At 54.6% G+C, this 21681-nt stretch overlaps 1 protein-coding gene across 3 annotated transcripts in view; it reads left to right on the top strand.

Annotated features, from left to right (window-relative positions):
* Window positions 1-969: 969 nt before the first annotated feature.
* Window positions 970-21681, top strand: part of Reep1 (receptor accessory protein 1) — an 88330-nt gene continuing 67618 nt past the window's right edge. Inside the window, exon 1 of one of the 3 annotated variants that reach the window (XM_046455923.2) lies at window positions 970-1100. In XM_046455923.2, coding sequence (XP_046311879.1) covers window positions 1069-1100 — 32 coding nt within the window. In that variant the 5' untranslated portion in view covers window positions 970-1068. The remainder of the gene's footprint in view (window positions 1101-21681) is intronic. The other 2 variants (XM_046455924.2, XM_046455926.2) reach the window with 2 other exon arrangements.

Below are 21681 nucleotides of genomic sequence, written 5' to 3'. Positions count from 1 at the left end.
AGGCTCACACTGGGTCTCTCCTATGCTGCAGAATGCTACAGGCTGTGAGCATCAGCAAGAGAACAGGCGCAGAGACAGCACCACAGAGGACCGGGCTGCTGCAGGGTGGGAAGCTGGCAAAGCTCAGGACGAGGACACAGCTCTCCTGTGTACCAGAGGGCCATCCAGGCCCGCCACAGGGGTGAGCAAAACCCGGCTCCCGACTGGAGTGCAAAATCTAGGGGCACCACGAAATTCAGTGGTCAAGACAAATACTATTTAAAGCAGTGTTCTTAAAGTACATCAAAATGTTTACATCGGGTGTAAAGTACATTAAAATGTTTATGTTGGAGCCAGTGTGGCTCCCGACAGGGGTAGCGGCTTCCAGCTCACCCAGCCCTTCAGCAGAGGCTTGAAGAAACTAAAGCCAGCAGTGAGGCCCCGAGAGCATGGTGGCGGGAGGAGACAGCTCATAGGAAAGTCCGGAGCACCTGCGGCAACAGAGCTAGGGGCAATTTGGGAACCTATGGTGGCGATCCGGTTGTAGGCAGGGACGGGACTGAATGGGGATTCAGGAATTGTCTAGGGAGACACAAGCCTAGGGTTGTTTCTTACACAGTAATGGCCTCTGGGGGACAGAACGAAGAGGTCAGGTCTGGGTACAGGCCAGTCCCTCAGGAGACTAGCGCATTATCCGAGTGAGCGGTGACAGCATCCCATCCAGACAGGTGCAAATGGACTCCCAAAGACCCCGTGCGGACCTGGGTTTCTCGGGTGACACCAGGGTGGGCGGCTCCCGGTCTCCCGCAGGGTGCCCAGGGCGCTGATCCGCCCGAACTCGGCGGGGGCTGGGGCCAGCGGGCGGGGCGGTCCCGCCGGCGGCCTGACCGCGCGCCGCCCAATCGCTGCGGGCGCGGAGCCGGGGGCTGGGGCCGCCGCCCGGACGTGCCGCGGCTGCGCCGACTGCGCGAGAGCCGGGCAGGCAGAGCGCGCTCAGTCCGCCCGCGGCGGCCGTGAGCGCACTGACGTGCCGAGCGCCGCACCGCCCGCACCGAGCAGCGCCGCCACCGGGCCGCGCCGCCGCCCGCCATGGTGTCATGGATCATCTCCAGGCTGGTGGTGTAAGTGGCCTTCGCCCCCTCCCCTTCGTGCCCCCTCCTGTCCAGCCCCGGCCGCGCGCCCCTGCTGCGCCGGCCCCGGCGCCTGGCTATTAATACCCCGCGCCGCTAAATTTAGCAGGTACAGTAGCTGCCCCGGGCCCCGCGGGCCGGCAGGGGCGCGGGTACCCGCGTGCAGAGTCGCCGCGGCCGAGGCGGGGGCTGCGGGGCTGCGGGGCTGCGCCTTGCCGCGCCCCAGCCGCTTTGTTCCCGGTGGACAGACTGGCAGAGGCCCCGAGGGGCGCGCCGCGGTGACACACACGTTTCTGGGGGAGATGCCGGGGTCGATGGGCACCCGCCCCGGCGCCACGCTTTTGTCGGGTGGAGGCGACAGAGCCCAGACGCGCGAGGGGCGCTGCCTGGAGGGTCAGCACGGAGACAGTGGGGAGACGGAGGCGGGGCCCCCGGAGGTCGGAAAATACTCCTTTTTAGGTTTCTCAGATCGACAGCAGCAAATGCAGGTGGGACACAGGAGGACGGCTGTGAATCTTGGGGTAGACACCTGCGTCCCCCAGGTCTGATTTCTATTGCAGTGGGTGGGAGACGGGGCAGGCGTCTTCAGGAATGCTCAGGAAGTCTCCAGGTGACAGACGGCCCCCAGGGCGGTAGCACTGACACCTCCGGGCGCAGGAGAGCAGAGTCATCTGGGGTGAGGCCCGTGAAGTCCTTGGGGATGGGCGTGGGGGACGTTTTTATCCTAACCTTCCCCGCAGGGGGCAGGAGAGATGTGCCACCTGCTCAGAGCAGCCAGGGCTGGCATGGGCCTGGGGTGGCTGAGGGGCACGGGCCTCGGCTTTTCTTTGTCTGAAAAAGAGGGGTCTAGAGGATTGTGCCTCATCACTGCCTGCCTTTGACACATGGTCGCGTCCCCTCCTTCACTGATTCCAGAGCAGCAGCCGGGCAGCGCTCTCAGGTCCTTCCCAGCATTGTCTCGGGCACCTCCCCGCTCTCTTCCAAAGCCAGTGCCTTGCCTCTTGCCCCCTAGTCAGTCCCTCAAGGCCCCTCCACAGCTGCCGCCAACTGTCGTTTGGCTTGAGCTGTACCTTGAGAGGGCATGCTGAATGTTTAGAGGATTCCTGCAGGCAGAGCCCCATGAATGACACCGGAAAGCCTGGCAGCCCTTGCCACGCCTCAAGCCTGGCCAAGGCCCTTCTTGCCTTCAGGGTGGACCGTGATCTCTACATTTACCAGTGGCTGCTGCAGGACCCTCAGGGTGGGGCAGCAGAGGTTAGTGGGCCTGACTGGTGCTCTCTACAGGTCCACTGGGCTGGGGTGAGAGCTGAATGGGAACAGGAGACCACCTTCAGTTTTATCAGCACCACCTCCCAAAGAAGGGGGCGACCTTGCAGAGTAAAAAGCAGAGGCGGATGTGGGAGGGGTCTCTGTGACCTTTCTTTTCTCAAACAACCACACTCTGCAGAACCAGACTTCAGAGAATTTAAATGACCCTGAGAATTGCCACCCCCTCAGGTCAGGGGAGGGTTGGTGGGATTTGGGCTGTTGGTCCCACTGGACTCCAAAAGGTCAAGATGGGTATCACCTGTCCCCCAGTCCCCGGTTCACTATTTAAGCCCAGCATGAAGTATGAATTATTAGCTCCACTTTTAACAAGCAATAACACCTGTTTTACATAAGTAATACCTGCTCATTATAGGGTAACTAGAAAATGTGCATGGAAATCATGCACAGTAGCACTACACAGAGATAACTAACAATGATTTTGAGGGGCCTATTCTTTTTTTTAAATTTTTTTTGGTTGTGGTTAGACACAATACCTTTATTTTATTTATTTATATTATATGGTGCTGAGGATGGAACCCAGAGTCTCGAATGCGCTAGGCCAGTGCTCTGCTGCTGAGCCACAGCCCAGCCCTGAGGGGCCTATTCTTATGCATATATGCCCTTGTATTGACATTTACCATTCAAGGGAATGGTTGATGGCCCAGGACTACACACATCTAGGGGAGCATCTTAGGAAGGGGGAGGGATATTATGTTTGGACTCAGAAAACCCATGGTTCAAATCCTACTTCTACCTCTTGCCAGTGGTCCCAGGTCCTAGCCCAGATCACCACAGAGCTTAGTTCACAAGCTAATTAGCCCCATGTTGCTGTTGCATTGATTTCAGTGACACACAATGGGTGAACTCCCCAGCACCTGGAGAGTCCCAAGTCATTGGTGACTCCTTTTGTTCTCCTAGGTACACCACAAGAGCATGGAAGAGCTCTGGAAGGGCTTTTTCGAGCTGGATTCCCTAAGGGCCAGTAGCCTGAGTAGGTGGGCTCTGGCTCCAAGCCCCGGTTTGGCATGAACAGCTCTCCTTTGGCTCAATTTATATATTGGGGTTTTAGGTTGACTATGATGAGGAAGATATCTGGGTCTAACTGCTAATAAAAACCACTGGTCTAGTCTGCCCCATTTCTCTGTCCAACTGCGGAGGGAAGGAATGTCCCTTGCCCAGAGACAGAGCTGAGCTGGTGGAGAGGAAAGAAACTCTGGACTTTTTATTCAAAACCCCTTCCACCTTGGGCACCCGGGGGTCATGCTGAACTGAGCTCTGTCCGGCTCCTGAGCTCTCTGGGAGAGCAGCCTACGGTTCTGTCTCTAGTCCCATTTCCTGTGAGCAGTCTTTTCAAGGTTGTGTCAGCCCTTGTCACATCAAAGAACATTAAAGGAAGAGCTATCGCTGTGTTCTGAGGATGGAGAGGGAGTGCCTTCCTGTCTTTGTGGTCCCAGGCACCCCCTCCCCCCCCCAGGGGCCTAGAGAGGAGCAGATGGCCCCCGGGGACAGCTGCCTGAGTGTCCAAGGGCAGCCGTGGCTTGTCTCCCTCTCCAACCCCTCACCCCTCTGGGGGCTCTTTTTAAGGCACCTATGCCACCCAGCAAAGGTGGTTGCTTTGAAGAGATCAGAGGCCCTCGGGATAAGGAGGGACACCGTCTGGTGCTGTTCCCTGGGGATGGAGTCCCTGGGTGGGCATCATGACAGGCCTGTACCCACTGGGCACAGTTCACTGAGTGGGCATCAGTTTGAGATACTCCTTTCTTGCCAGTTACTATCCTCCTTGGCATACCTGGGAAGAATTAATAAAGAACTCTTCAGGTGGGCCCTGCAGACAGACAGTGGGATGTCTGCTCAGACAGGAGGCTCGGGGCTTGCTGCTCACCTTGTATAAAAATACTTTGTTTTCTTTACAAACAGTTCAAGGCCTAAGCTGCGTATGTTTCACCCTGGGGAGGATATGTTCACATGTACCTTGAGGGAGGGGGACACAGACGTTCTGTGACTTGGGAGAATGTGCCCTTTTGTAGCATTTGCTCCAAGAATCAAATGTTACTTCATTGTCTCTGGACCCAGTTTTGGCCAAGGTCCAGGTGGTTGGCTGAACAGAGCTTCCCAGCCCAAACCCCACTGACTGTGCAGGGAAACAGGCTTACCTCAATTAGGTTTTCTGAATGACCCACGGCTGGGCAGGAAAAGAATTCCTTCCACCCTGAACATCTTTTTAGTTTTAGGAAAGCACAGTGTGGTGCTCAAGACAGAAGCTTAGCTTAATGGCTGATTATCTGGCCACGTCCCAGGAGAGCACTGTGGGGGGCTCCTCCTGGGTCAGGATGTGAACGTGCAGGAGAGGAAGGAATGTGGGTTGTTCTCAAGACGTCCCGATCACAGCAAAGCAAGCAGAAAAACACAAACCCTTAAACATAGGCTTGGCCCCTTGGGGGCGCTGCCGTGTGGCCCCCACAGGAGCTGGGTCAGAGGAAAAGCTTGGGAGGGAGCGCAAGGGGCTCTGGGCCTCCCGCTCTTTCCTGGTCAGAGTCTAAGGGCACCGCCCACCTGCCCACCTGGGGACCAGGTCCCAGGAGTCCTCCTGGCTCTAGGGTTCCTGCTCTTCCAGGCCCCTTCCCCCACCTGGCCTGGCTGCACCACATCTATTCCTAAGCAGGAGGTGTCCTCAAGGAAGTGACAAACGCCAGCTTGGGCTTCACTGCGGTTCAGCTGCCTCATCGTTGCCCGCCTGCTGGGAAGTGGCTGCTGAGGCTTGTCCCCACTGACAAGGGGCCTCACCTGCTGGTTACCGGTCCTCCCTCCTTCCTTCTGAAAAGGGCATCTTCCTTGCAGGTGTATTATTAGGGGTGGAAGTTCATTGCCGAGGATGAGGACGAGCCTCACATGTGCCCTGGTCACCAGCCACCAACAAGAGCTGTAGGTGCCTGCCGTTTAGCTCTGAGATTGCTCTCCTCTGCTTCTGGGCTTTCGAAGGCCCTGAGGGATTGGTGGATGGATAATTATATACGAATCATTTGTTCCAAACCTTCAGATCTTGTCTGTCTTCACACAGAATTACATTGTTGACCCTTTGGGGAGTTTTAGTGACTCCTTAGAAAAAGGGAATGTTGATAAAGGACAGAATGTTTGGTGCATGGTGGAGGGGTTGGGAGGAGCCTCGATGGGCAATCAGGGCAGCCCTTCAGGCGTGGCGCGGGTGCTCAGGGCAGAGGTAGCACACCCGCTTCATCTCTAGCAGCGGCATGAGCTGCCTGGGAGGAGCACGAGGCTGGGCTGGGCTCAGTGGGGAAGAAGTCCCAGATCCTGCAGGGAAGGGGGCTTTCTTCCTGCATGCTGGTCCAGGGTGGGCTCTCCCAGGCCTAGCCCATCCCCAATCAGGAGAAGTGTGCCCACTGTGAGAGGTACCCAACTGATAACCAGAGTACCCGCTGCCCTGTTCCTATCCCTTCCCGTCCTGCCCCGGCCACACCTTCAGACACCTGGCTCCTCGGGTCCCAGAGGCTGCAGCCAGCACAGGGAGCTGTCTAGCCAGTGCTCTCCACGCCACCTCCTTCCTCTTAGGATCATGGTACAACTGAGTCCCCTCTCCTTTGTTCTCTTGACACTGAGAGCTGGGTTTCAGTCGGTGGCACTGCCCTGCGCACATTTGCAGGTGTGCTCTTTCTGGCTCCTCGTTGGGGACTGTGAATAGTACTTCAGGCTGCAGAGCAGTCCTGTTCTCTCTGGTCGTACACCCGTCCACTCCTGCTTAGTGGGAGGGGCAGGCAGGGGCTCAGGCCCAGGAGTGCACTTCCCTGGACACGGCATTGGTCCAGAGGTGGGCATGTGACTGGACTGAGCCAGCAGAGCTTCCCAGGGCTTCTTGATTTGGAGCTGGGAGAAGAGCTGTACCTACAGGGCACGGAGTTGGAAAGATGTGGCCGTGGGTGCTGGCACCTGCTGAGCCCCAGCCCCCGGGGTGGGCGGGTGGGCCAGAGTGGAGAGGGTGGGAAAGCAGAGGCGGGCAGAGGGACATGGCCGAGGGAGGAAGGGGCATGTCCACTGGTTCCCCAGGTCCCGTTCCTGTCCTTGCGTGGCTCAGTGTCTGTCCTAGGGCTGGGATGGAGTGGGCTGGGTGGTGGTGTGACTCCCACCTATGTGGCTCGAGATACAGAGGTTCCTTCTGTGCTCTGTGCTCTCTGTTCACCGTGGGCTGGCCAAAGCTCTGCCCGTGGTAACCTCGAGACCCAGGTGACGCCATCGCATTCTCTCGGGTGTTACTGCCACATTGGACACAGGATAGACCGTGGACTCTTAAGTACCTCCACTGGGAAGTGGAAGCGGAAGCCTGTTACCTCTGCTCTGGCCGTGCCTGAACTTGAGCAGTGGAGGGTCTTGTGGTCACCCAGGTGTCCATGAACAGCCGGGAACCTCCAGAGGTGAGCAGTGAAGGACCCCACCAGCTCTGCACACCTGGACCTGTCCTTGGCACCAACAGGCTGTCTGCCCCGCTCTGGGGCCCTGGCACTGCCTTTACCTTTACCTTGGAAATCTCTCGCTCCCTCCCTTTCGTTTCCTTTTCTTTGTTCTGTTTTGAAGTCAAAACAGGAGGAGGAAGCCTTGGTGGTCTTCATGGTTTTCTTATTCTTTTTAGCCATACATGACAGTAGGATGTATTGGAAATTCCACAGTATGACTTACTCTATGGCAGATCCCAGTCTGTGGCTAGGCCCTGATTTTTGGAGAGAGATCAGGGAGTTTAAGGGCTGATGCCGCCCATGGCCAGCGTGCTGGCCCCCCACCGCCACTGCGTGCCTTCTCGTGTCCCCAGCTGCCTTTCTCCAGGAGGCCCCGCTTGCTCTCCTAACTGGAGGAAGAGTCCTGTCTTCTGGGTCCCCAGAGGGCCTTTGGCACTTTGCACCTTGTGATATGGTGGTCTGTGCACTGTCTCCCCTTATGGGCCATTTTTTCCTCTCCCTCTTCTCTCTTTGCATACAGTAGGTGCCTAACATGTGCCTGTGGCTCACAAGTGAGTTACAGATTCCCTATTCAAGGTGTGGCCTGGACACAGGGTGTGGTCACCTGGAGTTCCAGGCGAGGGTGTGTTGGGGTTGGGGTACATGTCACCCACCCACATGAGGGTGCCCTCATTGGCTGCAGAGCTGGGGCATGACCTGTCCTCTCTAGCTTCCCTAACACGTGATTTCTTCCTCCCCATGTCTCACCCCATTGCCATTCACCAGGAAGTCACACAGCCAAGGGGCCCTCATCAAAAACCTGTGCAATGCTTTTTGGACTTTCAGCCTCTAGACCCTGAGCTCAGTAAACTCTTTTCCTTTTAAAGTGAGCCTGCCTCTGGTATTTTGTTATAGTAGTTGAAACAGACTAATGCAAAATGTAAGATGGGTCACCTCTTTCCCCTGCTGTTGAATAGCTGTCTGTAAAGTCCCACCCCGTGGAGAACCCAGCTCGGATTCCTTACCATTTTCAACAGGCCGGGCTCCTGTCCCCTCTGACCTCACCTTGGGCTGCTCTTCTGGGAAGGTGAACCATGTCCACCCAGCAGGCTTTGCCCTGGCTTCTCCCTCTGCCCCCAGTGCTGCCTCGGGCTGTCCATGCCCTCCCCTGTCCAGTTAGGGCTCCGCTCACGTCCCCTCCCCCAGAGGTCTCTACCATGATCACCTTCTCAGAACCCCCTCCCCTGGGGTTCGTGGAACTGCCCTTTTGATTCATTTTCTTGTTCACATCCCTCTCCCCCAGCATTGGTCTCCACCACTGTCCACACGCATCTTGTTCACAGCTGTTTTCCCAGGCCTGGAGCAGTCCTGAGCACACAGTAGGTCTTTAGAAATATTTATGACTATGAAGAATGGTTCAATATTTTCTTTGGGGTGAGAAGATCATTTTCAACACACAGTTTATAGAAATTTGATCTGTGATGGTGTCAGGAACTTAATCGCTCTACGCCTGGTTTTCTCATCTGTAAAAATGAAAGATTTGATTTCTGTTCCTAGAAATATGTAAAAATAAATAGTCTGCAAACCCTCCCTAAAGCTGAAGTTAAAATGTGTAAAAAACTTGGATGAAATATCACAGCAGCCCTCGTACAAGCTTAGCTGGACTTTTAAGTAATGACGGGTGGTTTCCAGGATACAGAGAAGAACCACTGAAGTTAGAAACCCAGAGGACAGGTTACAGTGATGAAGGACTTGGTGGCCAGGTGTGTGAATGTCATGTCCTTCCGCCCAGTGACCTCCTAGTGACTTGCCAGGATGGCAGCTTGAGCAGCTAGTCCCAGTTGGGGGCCAGGGCTCCACTTTCTGAAAATGTTTTAGTGTGGGAAAAGGAGAGCTGTGCTTTGTGGCCAGGACGTGGGCCAGGGGGCACTAGAAGGCTTGACAGAAAGAAAAGGTACCATTGATGGGCACTAACCATGCCTTGGGCTGCCTCACAAGGCAAGGCCTTCCGACCCGCAAGACTGTTCTGAATACTTCCTTTGTAGTGGTAGGTAGTGGTGCAGGGAGAGAGAAGAGTTATGGGGAAGATCTTGCTGGTTAGGACTCCACTCCTGCCCAGGAGTGATGATTGATTGATTCGCTCATTGCTGGGCTGATGGATTCATTGATTTGCTGCCCTTTTATTGACCATTTGCTATGTGCCAGGCACTACTCTGGGCACCAGGGATATAAAGATGAATGAGTTATGGTCCGCCTCTGAAGAGCCAGTTTCTGGACATGGGACCTGATCTCATGGGTACGTCCTGCCTGGCCAGGGCTCTTTTTACTATATGTACCTAAAATACGAACATAGGTATGTAACCTTCATTGTAAGAATGTATGCACTTACTTATCCTTGAGCTCTTCTGGTACTGGGGATTGAACCCAGGGTGCTTAATCACGGAGTCACATCTCCAGCTCTATTTTATTTAGAGACAGGGCTTTGCTGAACTGCTTAGGTCCTCACTAAGTTGTTGAGGCTGATTTTGAACTTGGGATCCTCCTGCCTCAGCCTCCTGAGCTGCTGAGATTACAGGCGTGCCCCACTGCACCCGGCTCCATTGAATTCTTGACCGACATTTGGGTAGTTTCTAGATTTTCCTTTCCCCCTTTGCTCTTGGAAAGAATGGTGCAGTGAGCTCGCTCATGTGTTCCGGGCTGCACAGGTGCCTTGGGATTGGAATGGCCGAGGCATGGGGCATCTGCATCTTCCCTCAACTGACTATGTAGCCCGGGAAGCCTTCCCTCCCTGGAATTGTGAGGATGTTCTTCTGTGTTACTCCTAATGGCTTTGCAGTTTTCCTGGCCCATCTGGAGTTGATGTCTGTAAATGACGTGAAACTGCAGCCAAAATTCTTTCTTTTCCATATGAGACCATTTGTCCATCAGCAGGTTCATCTGCATGGCAGGCCCCGCCCTGGCATCTTGAGTTGTGTGGTCCTGGGTCTGTTCCTTCTCTTCATGCTGTACACAGAGCCACCTGCCTGGCCCGCTCTAGCACCTGTCCTGATCACCAGTGCTCTGGAGGGGTCTCTGGATTATTGAGAGTTGGTGTTGAATTATGTGCTTCATTCGACACACACACAGCTTCCCAAACCTGTTGGTATTTGATTGGAATAGCATGGAAGGCACAGAGCGACAGAGAACTGACAGACAGGGGCACGCCAGTCCACAGTGTGGCATCCATTTATGTAAGTCTTCTCTGTCAACCTGCAATAAAATTTTGTAATTGTTGCTATAAACATCAGCCAGGCTATTCTTTAGATTTATTTTCAGGTGTGTGATGTCCGTCAGTGCCATCATATTTAGCATCTTTTTTTGGGGGGGGGTGTTACTGGGGATTGAACTCAGGGGCACTCGACCACTGAGCCACACCCCAGCCCTATCTTGTATTTTATTTAGAGACAGTGTCTCACTGAGTTGCTTGGTGCCTTACTTTTGCTGAGGCTGGCTTTGAACGCGTGATCCTCCTGCCTCAGCCTCCTGAGCTGCTGGGATTATGGGTGAGGCCACCACATTTACGGCTTGTATTTTGGATCTTTCCATGTGCAGCTGCCTATTGGTGAAGTGGCCTTCCAGGCCTTGGGTTCTCCTGGATTCTCCTTGGTCACACCCTCTAGGGTGTGTCTTTGCAGTCACACCGGCTGCCCTGCCCTTGGTCCCCAGCCCCTGGTGACTGCAGGTGGCGAACCCAGAGCCCCAGAAGGGCTGGGGTGACTTCTGGGGTTTCGAGGGTGAGCATCATTACTTGAGAGCCAGTTTGCTAAGAAAACTTTTATAAGGAATGGTGTTGTGTCGGGTGCTCCTCGTGAGATTGCTGTCGGCCTGTCAAGAGGCAAACTGTGCAAATAATCTTACCGTTAGCTCCACCCAGCCCTCCTGGATAGACTCTGGATAGTTTGTGGAGATTGGGTTGCTTTCTCCAATAGAACTGGCCAGTTGGATCATCAGGGCCATCTTGAGTTGGTTTTCATAAATGATGTGAAGCAGAAGCCCCCAATTTTTGTTCTTTTTTTAATATGAAAAACAATTGTCCAATTTGTAATGAATTTATTTATTTTATAACCATTTATGATTTCTTTTTCTATGGAAAGATTTTAAACTACGAATTCAGTTTCCTTAATGGCTGTAGATTTCCTGTTTCTTCTTGGGTCAACATTGTTTTAGGACTTAATCTGAGTAGATTTTTCAAATTTGCTGACGGATGAGAAAGCTGTGTCTCCAGCTGCTCCTCCTTCCGTGCTCGCGGTGGGCATGTGTCAGACCCGTTCCTGGGGCTCCGTCTGACATCTTTCTTTGCTACTGTTGCATTATGGACCCTGCATGTCCTCAGCCATGGCCAGTCAGCTGCTGAACACATCCATCCGTGTTGAAATCTCAATTGTCGTATTTTAGAAATCCTGTTTAGTTCAGTTCTAGACAGCGTGACTGCATCATATACTGCCTGTTCTTTTTATATATCTTAAATTCACTTTCGTTCCTCTAAACATATTTGACATGTTTATGTTGGGTTTGGGGGTCTCATTGTTCTGGCATCCCAAATTGTCTTTGAAGGGCAGTTCAGCCATCCCATCTCTGCTTCTGTTGGCTATGTGTGTGTGTGTGTGTGTGTGCGTGCACGTGTGTGTGCATGTGTGTGCATGTGTATGTGTGTGTATGCACCTTACTTTTGCTGAGGCTGGCTTTGAACGTGTGATCCTCCTACCCCAGCCTCCCAAGCTGCTAGGATTATGGGTGAGGCCACCACATTTACTGCTTGAGCTGTGTATGCATGTACATGTGTGCATGTGTGTGTGCACGTGTATGTGCATGTGTGTATGAGCGTGTGTGCATGTGTGTGCATGTATGTGCGTGTGCGTGTGTGGGGGGGAGGTGTGCTGCTGGAGATGGAACCCGGGCCGTGCATGCCAGGCAGGTGCTCTGCCACCGAGCTGCCCCCAGCCCCTCAGAGTCAAGGTAGGCTATGAGTTCTGTACATCCTTTCCCCTGTGAGCTGGTGTTCCTCAGGACTTCATCCCTGGGAGTCCTTAGAGGCCTGGGATAGAGGCCAGTTCTTCAGAGGAGTTTCGCTTTGGCTTCCGCTGGGTGTCCAGGAACACTTCCCATATTGGACCACTGGAAAGCAAATTCCTGAAAAAAAATATTTTTTAAAAGTTTTTTTAAAAAACTTGGGCATGTAAATTGGGGCTGCTAACGTATATGAGGGAGACTGCTGGGTGCAGATTCTCGGGAAGTCTTCTCTCTGCTACTGTGGGACCTTCCTTTCCTGGACCTCCAGGCAGGTCATGGGCTCTTCTCTCTTCCCCCTTCACTGATGGTGTAGATCTTTGGAGTCAGTATTAGTCCCCTAGAGCAAAGGCCACAAACTGGTGGCCTAAAAAGGCAGAAATGTGTTCCCTCCCAGTTCTTGAGGAGGCTGGACATGAGCATGTCGCAGGGCCGTGCTCTCCGAGGCTCTGGGGAGTATAGGACTTTGGCTTTGCTTCTGGGGCTGTCAGCAGCCTGGCCTCCCTGGCCTGCTGACACATCCCTCTGAGGGCTGCCTTTGTCATCACATTCTTCCCGGGTCTTGTGTCTCCTGCCCCCTTTCCTAAGGACACCAGGCTACCGGGTTACAGCCTACCCAGCGACTTCCTCTTCACTTGATTACAACTGTGGGGACCCTGTTCCCAAGTCAGGTCACATTCACAAGTGCTGGGGCTGGAACTTTGACGTGTCTCCTCAAGGGATGCAGGTCCAGCCTTACAGAGGGACATCCTGAGCCAGCATTGCCCTGTGTTCTGGGGACCCACAGCCTTACCTCGTGAACCGGGAGCTCCTTAGAACCGCACATTCCCAGGCTCCACACCTATGAAGGAGGACACCAAGGTGGCCCAGGACCCAGCGTGTTGATCCCCTCTCCTGACTAAAGCCTTGCCGCGGTGGCGTCTCTGCACCCAGTGGTCATGCCTGCAGTCTCTAGTTCAGCACGTCACCTCAGCGGGAGCCTCACTTTCCTGGGGCTCTCCTTGGACCTGGTTTGCTTCTCGGCATCCTGGCGTTGATAATAGTATGTTGAGTTATTTACATTGCTTCCATTTTCAACTGTGAAAACCTTTGGCTCTCACAAGGAGTTGAAGGCTCGGCATCAAGCGCACCTGTTGGTTCTTACCTGGTGTGCTCCCTCTTCTGCATAACCCACCCCTCCTGCTGACCTGGGCCCCCCAGCACTGCCACTTGTCACTCAAGGATGAGATTATTCCCTGAACCCAGGCTTTCAGACGTGTTGGTCTCAGGACCCCTTTACCATCCTAAAAACAAGATGTCCCTCAAAAGCTTTTGTTTATGGGGCTTATACCTTTTCAATATTTACCATGTTAAAACCTAAGATGGAGACATTTCAGATATTTATTTATTAGTTGAAAATAATAAAAACCTATTTATTTTACACATTAAAATAAATAACACATGTTTATGAAAAATAGTTACATTTTCTGGAATGAAACAGAGTGGCAGGAAGAGGGCATTGTGCCTTTTGCAGGTGTCTTTTGGTTGAGGGCCTCGTGGAGTGGCAGGCCAGTCCCAATTGCTCATACCATCCCAGCATCTACACCTCCAGAGAGCCAGCTGCTTTGAGCTAGGCAGACCCTCCTCAACTCCCCCCGAGTCTTAGGACACTGCAGTCTTTGAGGTTTATGAGGAGGGGCTGCAGGGTCAGGAGAACATAGTAGACACTGATACTGGCTCGTTGTGCACTCCCCAGGGAGAAAGAGCAGCTGAGGAGGGCAGGATGGGCTTCCAACCATGTGGGGCCAAGAAAGTGAATTGAAGGAGCCGTTAAGGATGCCCTTATCTGTCCACCTGTGCAACAGGTGAGCACTGTGGCTAGGCTTCCTGTCCTGGCCAGCAGGTGCCCCCAGCTTGCTCAGCCCGCCTGTCTCAGGAGAGGCTGGATCCACAGTCTGAGGCCAAGGTGGGCCAGCCCCGCCCCACAGCGCCCTGGGGAGCCACAGGCTCAGCCCCTGCCTGGAGGCACTCATCCAGTCTAAGCAGGCTCCGGGTTGGGAGGTGGTTTTCCTGCAGTGGGTGGATACCAAGGCCGCAGAGCCCATGCCCTGGGCTGGCAGCAGAGTGAAGTCACCTGGGGTTCTGCATTCCTAGCACCAGGCGAGGAGCCATGTGGCTGGGTGACATCGCTTGGGGTGGGAGCTCTGATCCCAGAAGGAGAACCAGAAACTGTGCCCGTCACAGTGGGCCGGTCTCCCTACCTCAGCACTCTACTTGGAAGTTTGCGACCTGCTCTCTGGTGTTATCGTGGGATCCAGGGTCACAGTGTGGTGGCTCCTGGGCTGAAACCAGCCCGAAGATGCCCATTTGGCTTGCAGTGCTTAGATTTGAACAGTTCCCAACATTTCAGCGGCAGAGGTGCACCTAGGCCAGATTTCTGACTTCCCCTGAAGACTCCGCAGACCTGGCACTGCAGGACGGCTCCTGGTGGGCACCATCAGCAGGCGAGGGCTGGCTCCCTGGGTGCCTGCTCCCACTCCCTCAGCCCCCGGGGCCCAGGCTGTGAGGTCACTGTCTTACCTTCTGCTGGTCTCTCTGTCCCTGGCTGGGAACTCACCGGGCATCTCCAGGGCAGCCCCGGAGGCCGTGTTCCCACCCCTGTTCTGCTGTTGAGGTGACCAACAGTCACACTGGCTCCACGGAGTTATGCAGGAAAGCAGTCCTAGCTCTCGTAATGGAACACCTGTTCGGGGACACCTGTGGAGGAGGGGCACAAAGCACAGACACACACACAGGGAAGGTGCAGACAGAGGATGGCAGACAAAAGGGGTGCCTCCCCATCTCTGCTGTCATCTTTAATAACCCCAAAAGTTACATAGTGCCCCCACCAGTGACTACTTCAGCCAGTGTTCCTCTAACCCTGAGTGCTGGCTAACTGAGATAAGGTCCAGGTGGATGCAGAGCCCCTCTCCTTCAAAGGATGTCACTGTGTAAACCAGGTAGTGCATCCACACAGTTATCCTAATAGCCTCAGCAGGGAATCGCTGGGCATTCCAATCCTGGAAATCAGGGTGCCCTTTACCCCCTGGGAGTTTGCTCACTAGGGGACACTTCCCTGTCTATTTCCATGGTCAGAATACCTACAGGCTCTGCCACTGAAGAGCCCCGTGGCCTGTGTGAGTGACTTGTCCTGTCTGGGTCCCAGTCTCCCTACTCAGAACAAGGGGGTTGGGTGCTACTTATCACACTGCTTAGCTCAAGAAATGGGGGGAATCCAACAGAGCTGCGAGAAGAGAGGGGAAAGAGGAGGGGTGATGGGGCAGAGAGGCCAAGCCCTCTCCAAAGGGTCTCTGATATTCTGCTTTAATCCGTTTGCTTTGCTGTGATATCAACTCTTCTCCCAGAACTTTCCATCAAATTGACTATTGGCACTAAGGCAAAAGGGAAAGGGCTAAATGCTCACCGGGCTTTACACCTGTGCTGACGCCTGTCACTCCTGAGTGGTCCCCGCAGCATGCAGGGAGCGGCCAGTGTCACAGTATCTGTGCCTCATTCCCCTGACCTAAAGGCACACTTTGGTGTATTTTCCACAATGAAATCAAGGTGTACTCTGTGGACAGGGACCTGCATTGTCCCGAAGCAGTCCCTGGGCTGTCTGTGCACATGGTCTCACTTGACCCTGGCAGCGGCCCATGGGGTGGGTGAGCAGTCTGAATTTAGAACAGGTAAGGGATGTTCCCAGCTCTTAATCTCAGAGCCAGGACCCCAGTGTGAACCCGTCTGCAGCCTGTGTTCTCCTTGCCTGAGCGGTGCTGCCAGTCCGTTGCCCCGTGAGGAGGAGGAGCCCTGGGAATGCAGGAAGACTGCAGGCCAGACTGCTGGTCTGCTGTGGGAAGGGGGTACATGCTCTTCCACATGTTGGGGTCCTATTCTCCAGCGAGGGAGGCATTAGCCAGGTGGTTTGAGAGGAGATGCAGGGAATGTGGTGGGTGTGTCTGAGAGACCAGGCTGGCTTGGGAATTCCTGTGGGGTCTTCTGGGAGCTGGAAGGAAAGGTAGCCCCTGCGGTCAAAGCAGAGCCTTGTGTATAGGGAGAGGCCAGCAGTGAGGAGGAGAGTGGGAAAGCCGTGTGTCTGTGTCAAACTTGAAGCAAGAGTTGACCCAGGGTCTTGGCAGAAGGAATGGACAGAGGCTGAGTTGGCAAAAAGTAGGGCAGAAACAATGGCAGGACTTGAGCCACAGATGTATACAGGGGAAGGCATGTTGGAAGTTGCAGCAGAGTGCAAGGGCAGGCACCTGCCCTTGGTCCTGGAGCCGGTGACAGAGGGGCGACAGGCACCAGCATCTGCCCTGGCTGGAGAGTGCCCCGTTCATGTCCACCTAGTCTCCGAATGTGCCCTTATTTGGAAAAAAAGTCTTTGCAAGTATGGACCTAGTTAGGGTGCGTTCATACTGGATTGGGGTTCTTCCTGATCCAATGACTGGTGTCTTCATAGGAAGGAAATTTGGGCACAGTCTGAGACATGCAGGAGAACACCTGAGACACCTGGGCCAGATTGGAGGGAGCCACCCCAGGCCAGGGCATGCTCTGCAGCCGCCAGAGGAACATGGCCTGCTGCCACCTGATTTCACACTCCCAGCCTGAAGAAGTGTGAGAATAAATGCCACCAAGTTTGTGGTGCTTTGTTATGGCAGCCCCAGGAAGTAAATGCAGTGTCCCTCGTCCTGAAACACCCCTGAGCCCTGGCCTTCCTATTGCAGGAGACAAGGACCACTCAGCACAGCTGTCCTTGCAGAACCATCGCAGGCCCCGGGACTGTCCCTCTTCTTCCCAGTCCTCTTAATGAGGATCTAGAACTCTGCCTTGGTGTGCGGGACCCTTCATGGTGGGACCCTAGAGGACCTTATTCTCACTGTTCCTGTGACTATCCCTGCCTTGCCTGAACTTCCCACACCTTGACTGGGGTCACTGCTGCCCCTTCCTGATTGCCATTCCCCATGCCCCTCCGCAGCTCTATCCATCCCCCTTTGCCGCCTGCCTTCCTCCCCTGGACCCTTCTGGTTAACATGGATTCTTTGTTCTGCAACCTCCGCACACACACCAGGTGCTGAGCAAGCAGCCCCCACACAACTCTGGAGACAGTCTGCAGCTTCCCCATTTCCTAACTCGTGGATTAATTCCTTAAATTTCTCTCTGGCCTCTGGGGCTCAGGGCTTGGTTGCCTGAGGGCAGACAGCTTGTGTCTGCTTGCTTTCCTTATCTACACGCTGTGCACACTGTGATGACTTAACAGGTGGAGATAAGAGAGGCGGCTCAGCAGTGGCCAAAGATAATCTTCCTGGTCTGGGAAGATTAGAAAGAGGAAAGGTCAGCTGGGCACAGCGGTGCACCTCATTCCTGCTACTCGGGTGGCTGAGACAGGAGGATCCCACGCTCAAGGCCAGCCTGGGCAACTAGCCAGACCCTGTTGAGATAAATAAATAAATAAACAGGACCGGTGTAGCTCAGGGGTAGAGTGCCCCCCATGTTGATCCCCAGAATTTTACCCCAAAGAAAGCAGAAAGGAACTTGATAGACTCCTTCTTGACCGTTGGGGTAGATGGCATATCTGTGTCCATCCCTGGACCACAAGTTCCCATCCTTCTGGAATTCCAGGCCGCTTATCTGTGATGCAGCAACGGTGTCCTTGAGCACCTTCCCTGTACCCGGTGCTATGATGGGCCCAGGGGAAGCCCAGGCCAACACCGCAGCCTGACTCCTACTCTCCACATGCTGGCCTTGTTGGAGGTAGGCCAGGAGCCAGTGGATACTTCCTGACCCGCTTCCCAAGCCGCTCCCAGGCGGCAGAGAGCAGGCAGTCCTGGAGGGGAAGAGGGCCCCGGCAACCACGTGTGTGACGAGTGGTGGGGAGTGGGGGAGGCCGACCCACCAGCCAGGCCAGTCCTGTCTCCCTTCCCTGGACGCAGACCTGGATGCAGAGGTCTGCTGTGGACCCAGGTCATGTTTGGGACCCTGGCTCCTCTGTGAGGGTGTTTGCAGGTGGAGCCTGTGGGCATGGAGGAGAGGTGGTCGGAGCTCTGGGGATGGCTTTGCCACAGGAGGACACCTAGGCCAATCCTAGCCCAAGAGTCCTCAGCACAGGCATAGCCCAGGGGTGAGGGGAAGTAACCTGTGCTGCAGAGGAAGCCTTGGGTCCTATTCTGCCCTGGTGCCTGAGCTGCCCAGCTCAGCGGCCACGTTCTGGGTAAAGGCCGCTGCGCAGCACACGCCTGCCCAGTGTCTTTCTCTTTGGGTCTCTCTGCAGAGTGGCCCTCGGCCAAGATAGCCTCTAGGACAGCCTCGGCAGGCCAGTTGAAGCCCAAGGCAGGCGCAAGGCCTGGGGGGCAGGGCCTGGGCTCGGCTGGGACCTGCAGGAGGCCCAGAGCTACAGCGAAGGTGGGCGAAGGGGCGGGCGGGGGAAGAGAGGGTCTGTGGGGCTCCCCTAAAGGAGGTGCTGAGGGGAGCTCACCGCAGGCCTGGGTGTCGTGCTGGTCAGCAGCTGAGGGGTCTGTTGGGTGTAGGTCAGTGGGAGGAGCCGACTGCGTTAGGGAAGGAACTTGAACCAGGCCACCTTGAAAGTGCAACAGGCTTGACTGGGTCCTAGCTTGCAGATGCCCAGGCAGCAGCCGTGCTGAACATATTTATGGCAATGGGGCAGCAGGGACAGGGGGATGGCCGAGACGTCCTGAGAATATCCAGGCTGCAGGGGGCCTGTGTACGCTCCCCAGGACTCTCTGGTCCTGGGTTCTGGACATCAGAAGGCCCGCTGCCCGTGGGTCCACTCCACAGTTTCCCTCGCTGACACCAGCTCCAGTTCTGTTGCTTCCAACCTAAAGACCCCTCCCAGGCCCTCCCATTCTACCTGGGAGGAGGGAGGGCAAGGGCTGGCCCTGGCCATCAGGGAGGGACCTGCAAGCTGCAGCCTGTCCTAGGGCAGCTCCTGCCCCAGGCCATGACTGCAGCCCCGGGGCAGTTGCAAAGCCTGTCATCCTGTGCCACAGGAATCCCTCTCCTATGTCAGTTGTGCCACGCAGTGGAGACCCACGGCCATCCTGGCTGCTGGTCCATCTAAGAGGCCAGGCGGTGTGCACTGGCCACAACCAAGGGCTCCCTCTTTGCATTTCTCTCCCTCCTGTTCTTGTGATGTGACCCACAGTGACATACCAAGAGCAGGGGACCTGAGCCCTATCATAGGGAACACTTAACACCTGAGCCCCATTTGGTTCCCGTGGTTGTTTTAAGGTATATTTTTAGATGAGTTCATTAATTGGAATCTGTGTAAAAATGGGGAAAATCACCACCATTTCCACCTTGCCTCAACTGCAGGGACCAAAGGGAGCCTTCCTGGGCTGTTCTACTTGTGAGTTAATTCATAAAAACATATCGTTGTCACCATACACATTAAGATTCTATATTCCACTGTCCCCTTAACATGGTCACAGCAACAGTGTCATATGTCTCATGAATCTCTCTGTTTTTTGGAGGTCCAGGAACTTGCCCTGGGTTTTGACCACTGAGCTGCTCCCCAGCCCTTTGTTTTCATCTTTATTTTTAGCTCTTCAGGCATATGCAGCAGTAGGCAGAAGCCATGTGTTTGAGCCTAGTCCTCATTTGAATTTTAGGAAACCCCAAATGTCAGTGACCTGCAACTGTGACAATATACACACTGCCTCCTTACGCAGACGCCCAGGCAGTGCAAACCTGAGCCAGTGGACACTGTTACGTTGATGTGCAGAGTGATGACCTTAAGCCAGTTTCTGTGCACACACTCTGATACTTCTTCAAATCTGTTTCAGTCAAGAGTATGAAAATGGCTAGATCTGGGCTAAAAATAATTCCTGTAACCAAAAATAACAGCCTGGTGTTAATTCCAGCTGAGCTCCTTACTAGACCACCGTATTTTCCACCTACTGAGTAGCACCTTGACACACAGGTGTTTGCATCAAAAAGGCCACATGCACAGTGGTGTGTCCTGGCTTGTTAGGTACAAGCTGTGCCCAGGGGTTTAAACTGGACCCTGTTTGCACTTCCACATGCTCCAACCTTCTAACAAGTACTTTCAAAGAGGGCAGAACCGTTTGGAGTCACGGCTGTCATTCATTTCCCTTCGGACCAAGGATGTGACCAATGACCTAGTGAGAGGACTTGGCTCAGCTTAAGGCAGTCCTGTCCATCTGTATGTGCCCTCTTCACAGTGACAGTCCCCTGGCATATACCAGTGTTGATCCAGGGCCTCTGCATCCACGGCAGTGCGCTATCTCGTCCTCGTGCTGTGTGGGTGGAGCGCAGGGCTCCATCCTCATGGCTACCTGCATGCTGCTGGCCCTGCCATGGGCTTGTTTGGCCCCACTATTCAGGGCCGTCACCAATGACCTCAAGTTGAACATCCTTCCCAGGTCTTCATTGTGAAGGCATTGATCCCTGGGGTGTGGTCCCGAGGGAAGTCACCCACTGGAAGCCGGGCGCTGTTTCTCATTCCAGTTCTGACATCATCTCTTGATTGTCAGCTGCTTCTCTCCTCTTGAGGACCTAGGGCTGCCCCTTTCATATCTTCGGTTTGGACGTCTGGGCTACTGTAGCAAATCTCTCACCATCTTATCCTGCAGGGTGAGGATGGTTACCTGGCGGATGTTCAGCCATGCAGTCTGAGTGTGTGACGGGGGCTAGGAGGGTCCAGTGCACAGGGCACAGGGGCTTCTTTCTTGGGTTTGGTTCTTTATCTTCCCTGACAAAACCTTTGGCCCCTCCCCTACCGTCAGCAGGGCAGCCACCAGGAGCAGTAGTGACAGCAGGAATCACATCCCTGCCATTGACTTCACATCACATCTGCTCTTTATATTCATGCTGAAAATGTGCTTCCTGAGGTTTGCAGAGGAAGTGACAGAATCCACTGTGGGTGGGCTGGGCTGTCGTGTCCCAGAGGAGCACAGCTCCATCCCCGGTACTGCTACACAGACTCCCACCCTCTGTGGTCTCTGGAAAGACTCTTTAAGACCTAGAACCCTGGTCCTTCCGACCCAGCTGGCTTGTCCATCTGCTGCCTGGGATTCTTGCCGCTGCGCTCCGCCCAGTACCCGGACCAGGAGGCTCCCCACTGTCGATAGATCCCTGATCTCATCCTTAACAAGCTTGGTGAAGAGTTTCACTGGATCCGTCCTGGTTGACGTTGCCCATTCCTCTGTGGAGATGGGTTTGATGTCACCATCTTCGTTAGAGGATTGAGCGCTGGCTCCAGCTGCTGTTGGTCAGCGGTCGGGTGACACTCCCCAGCAGCATCTTCCTGGCCAAACAAACGCTCTGCCCAGGCAACACAAGGAACAGGCTCTGAAGGGGTGTTGGGAACCTACAGCCAGGAAGGGTTTCTCGGTTGGCTAGGGCAGCTTTGTGACACTCAGTCCCTCCCTCCTGGACGGCAGTTCTTATCCAGGATGACCACACTCCCCCCTCAGAAAGAGGGACACAGCTGCCAGATGCGTCCCACTCACGTGGCTGTGCAGCTCTGTGGTCTGATGCGTTAGAAGCTGGACATTCTCTAGTCGGGGCCATGTTGCTGTCCTGGCAAGCTCCACGTTCACTTTCTCTGGCCACCTGTGCCTTCGACCTTCCAACAAGTCTCCTTCGAAATAAAGGCTGCCCGTGGAGACTGCTGGCATCAGTGGTGTCCAGATCAATCAGGGGAAGAATGTATGAACCCTTCTCCACAGCATCCCTTATTCAGGCTCTGCTGTCACTCATACATTCATTAGGAAGCTGTCTGT

Source organism: Marmota monax, unplaced genomic scaffold (assembly GCF_021218885.2).
Source record: "Marmota monax isolate L192 unplaced genomic scaffold, Marmota_monax_Labrador192_F-V1.1 WCK01_AAM20220418_F8-fsc00238, whole genome shotgun sequence".
Classification (NCBI taxonomy): Eukaryota; Metazoa; Chordata; class Mammalia; order Rodentia; family Sciuridae; genus Marmota; species Marmota monax.
This window is presented reverse-complemented; position numbering and strand designations above follow the sequence as displayed.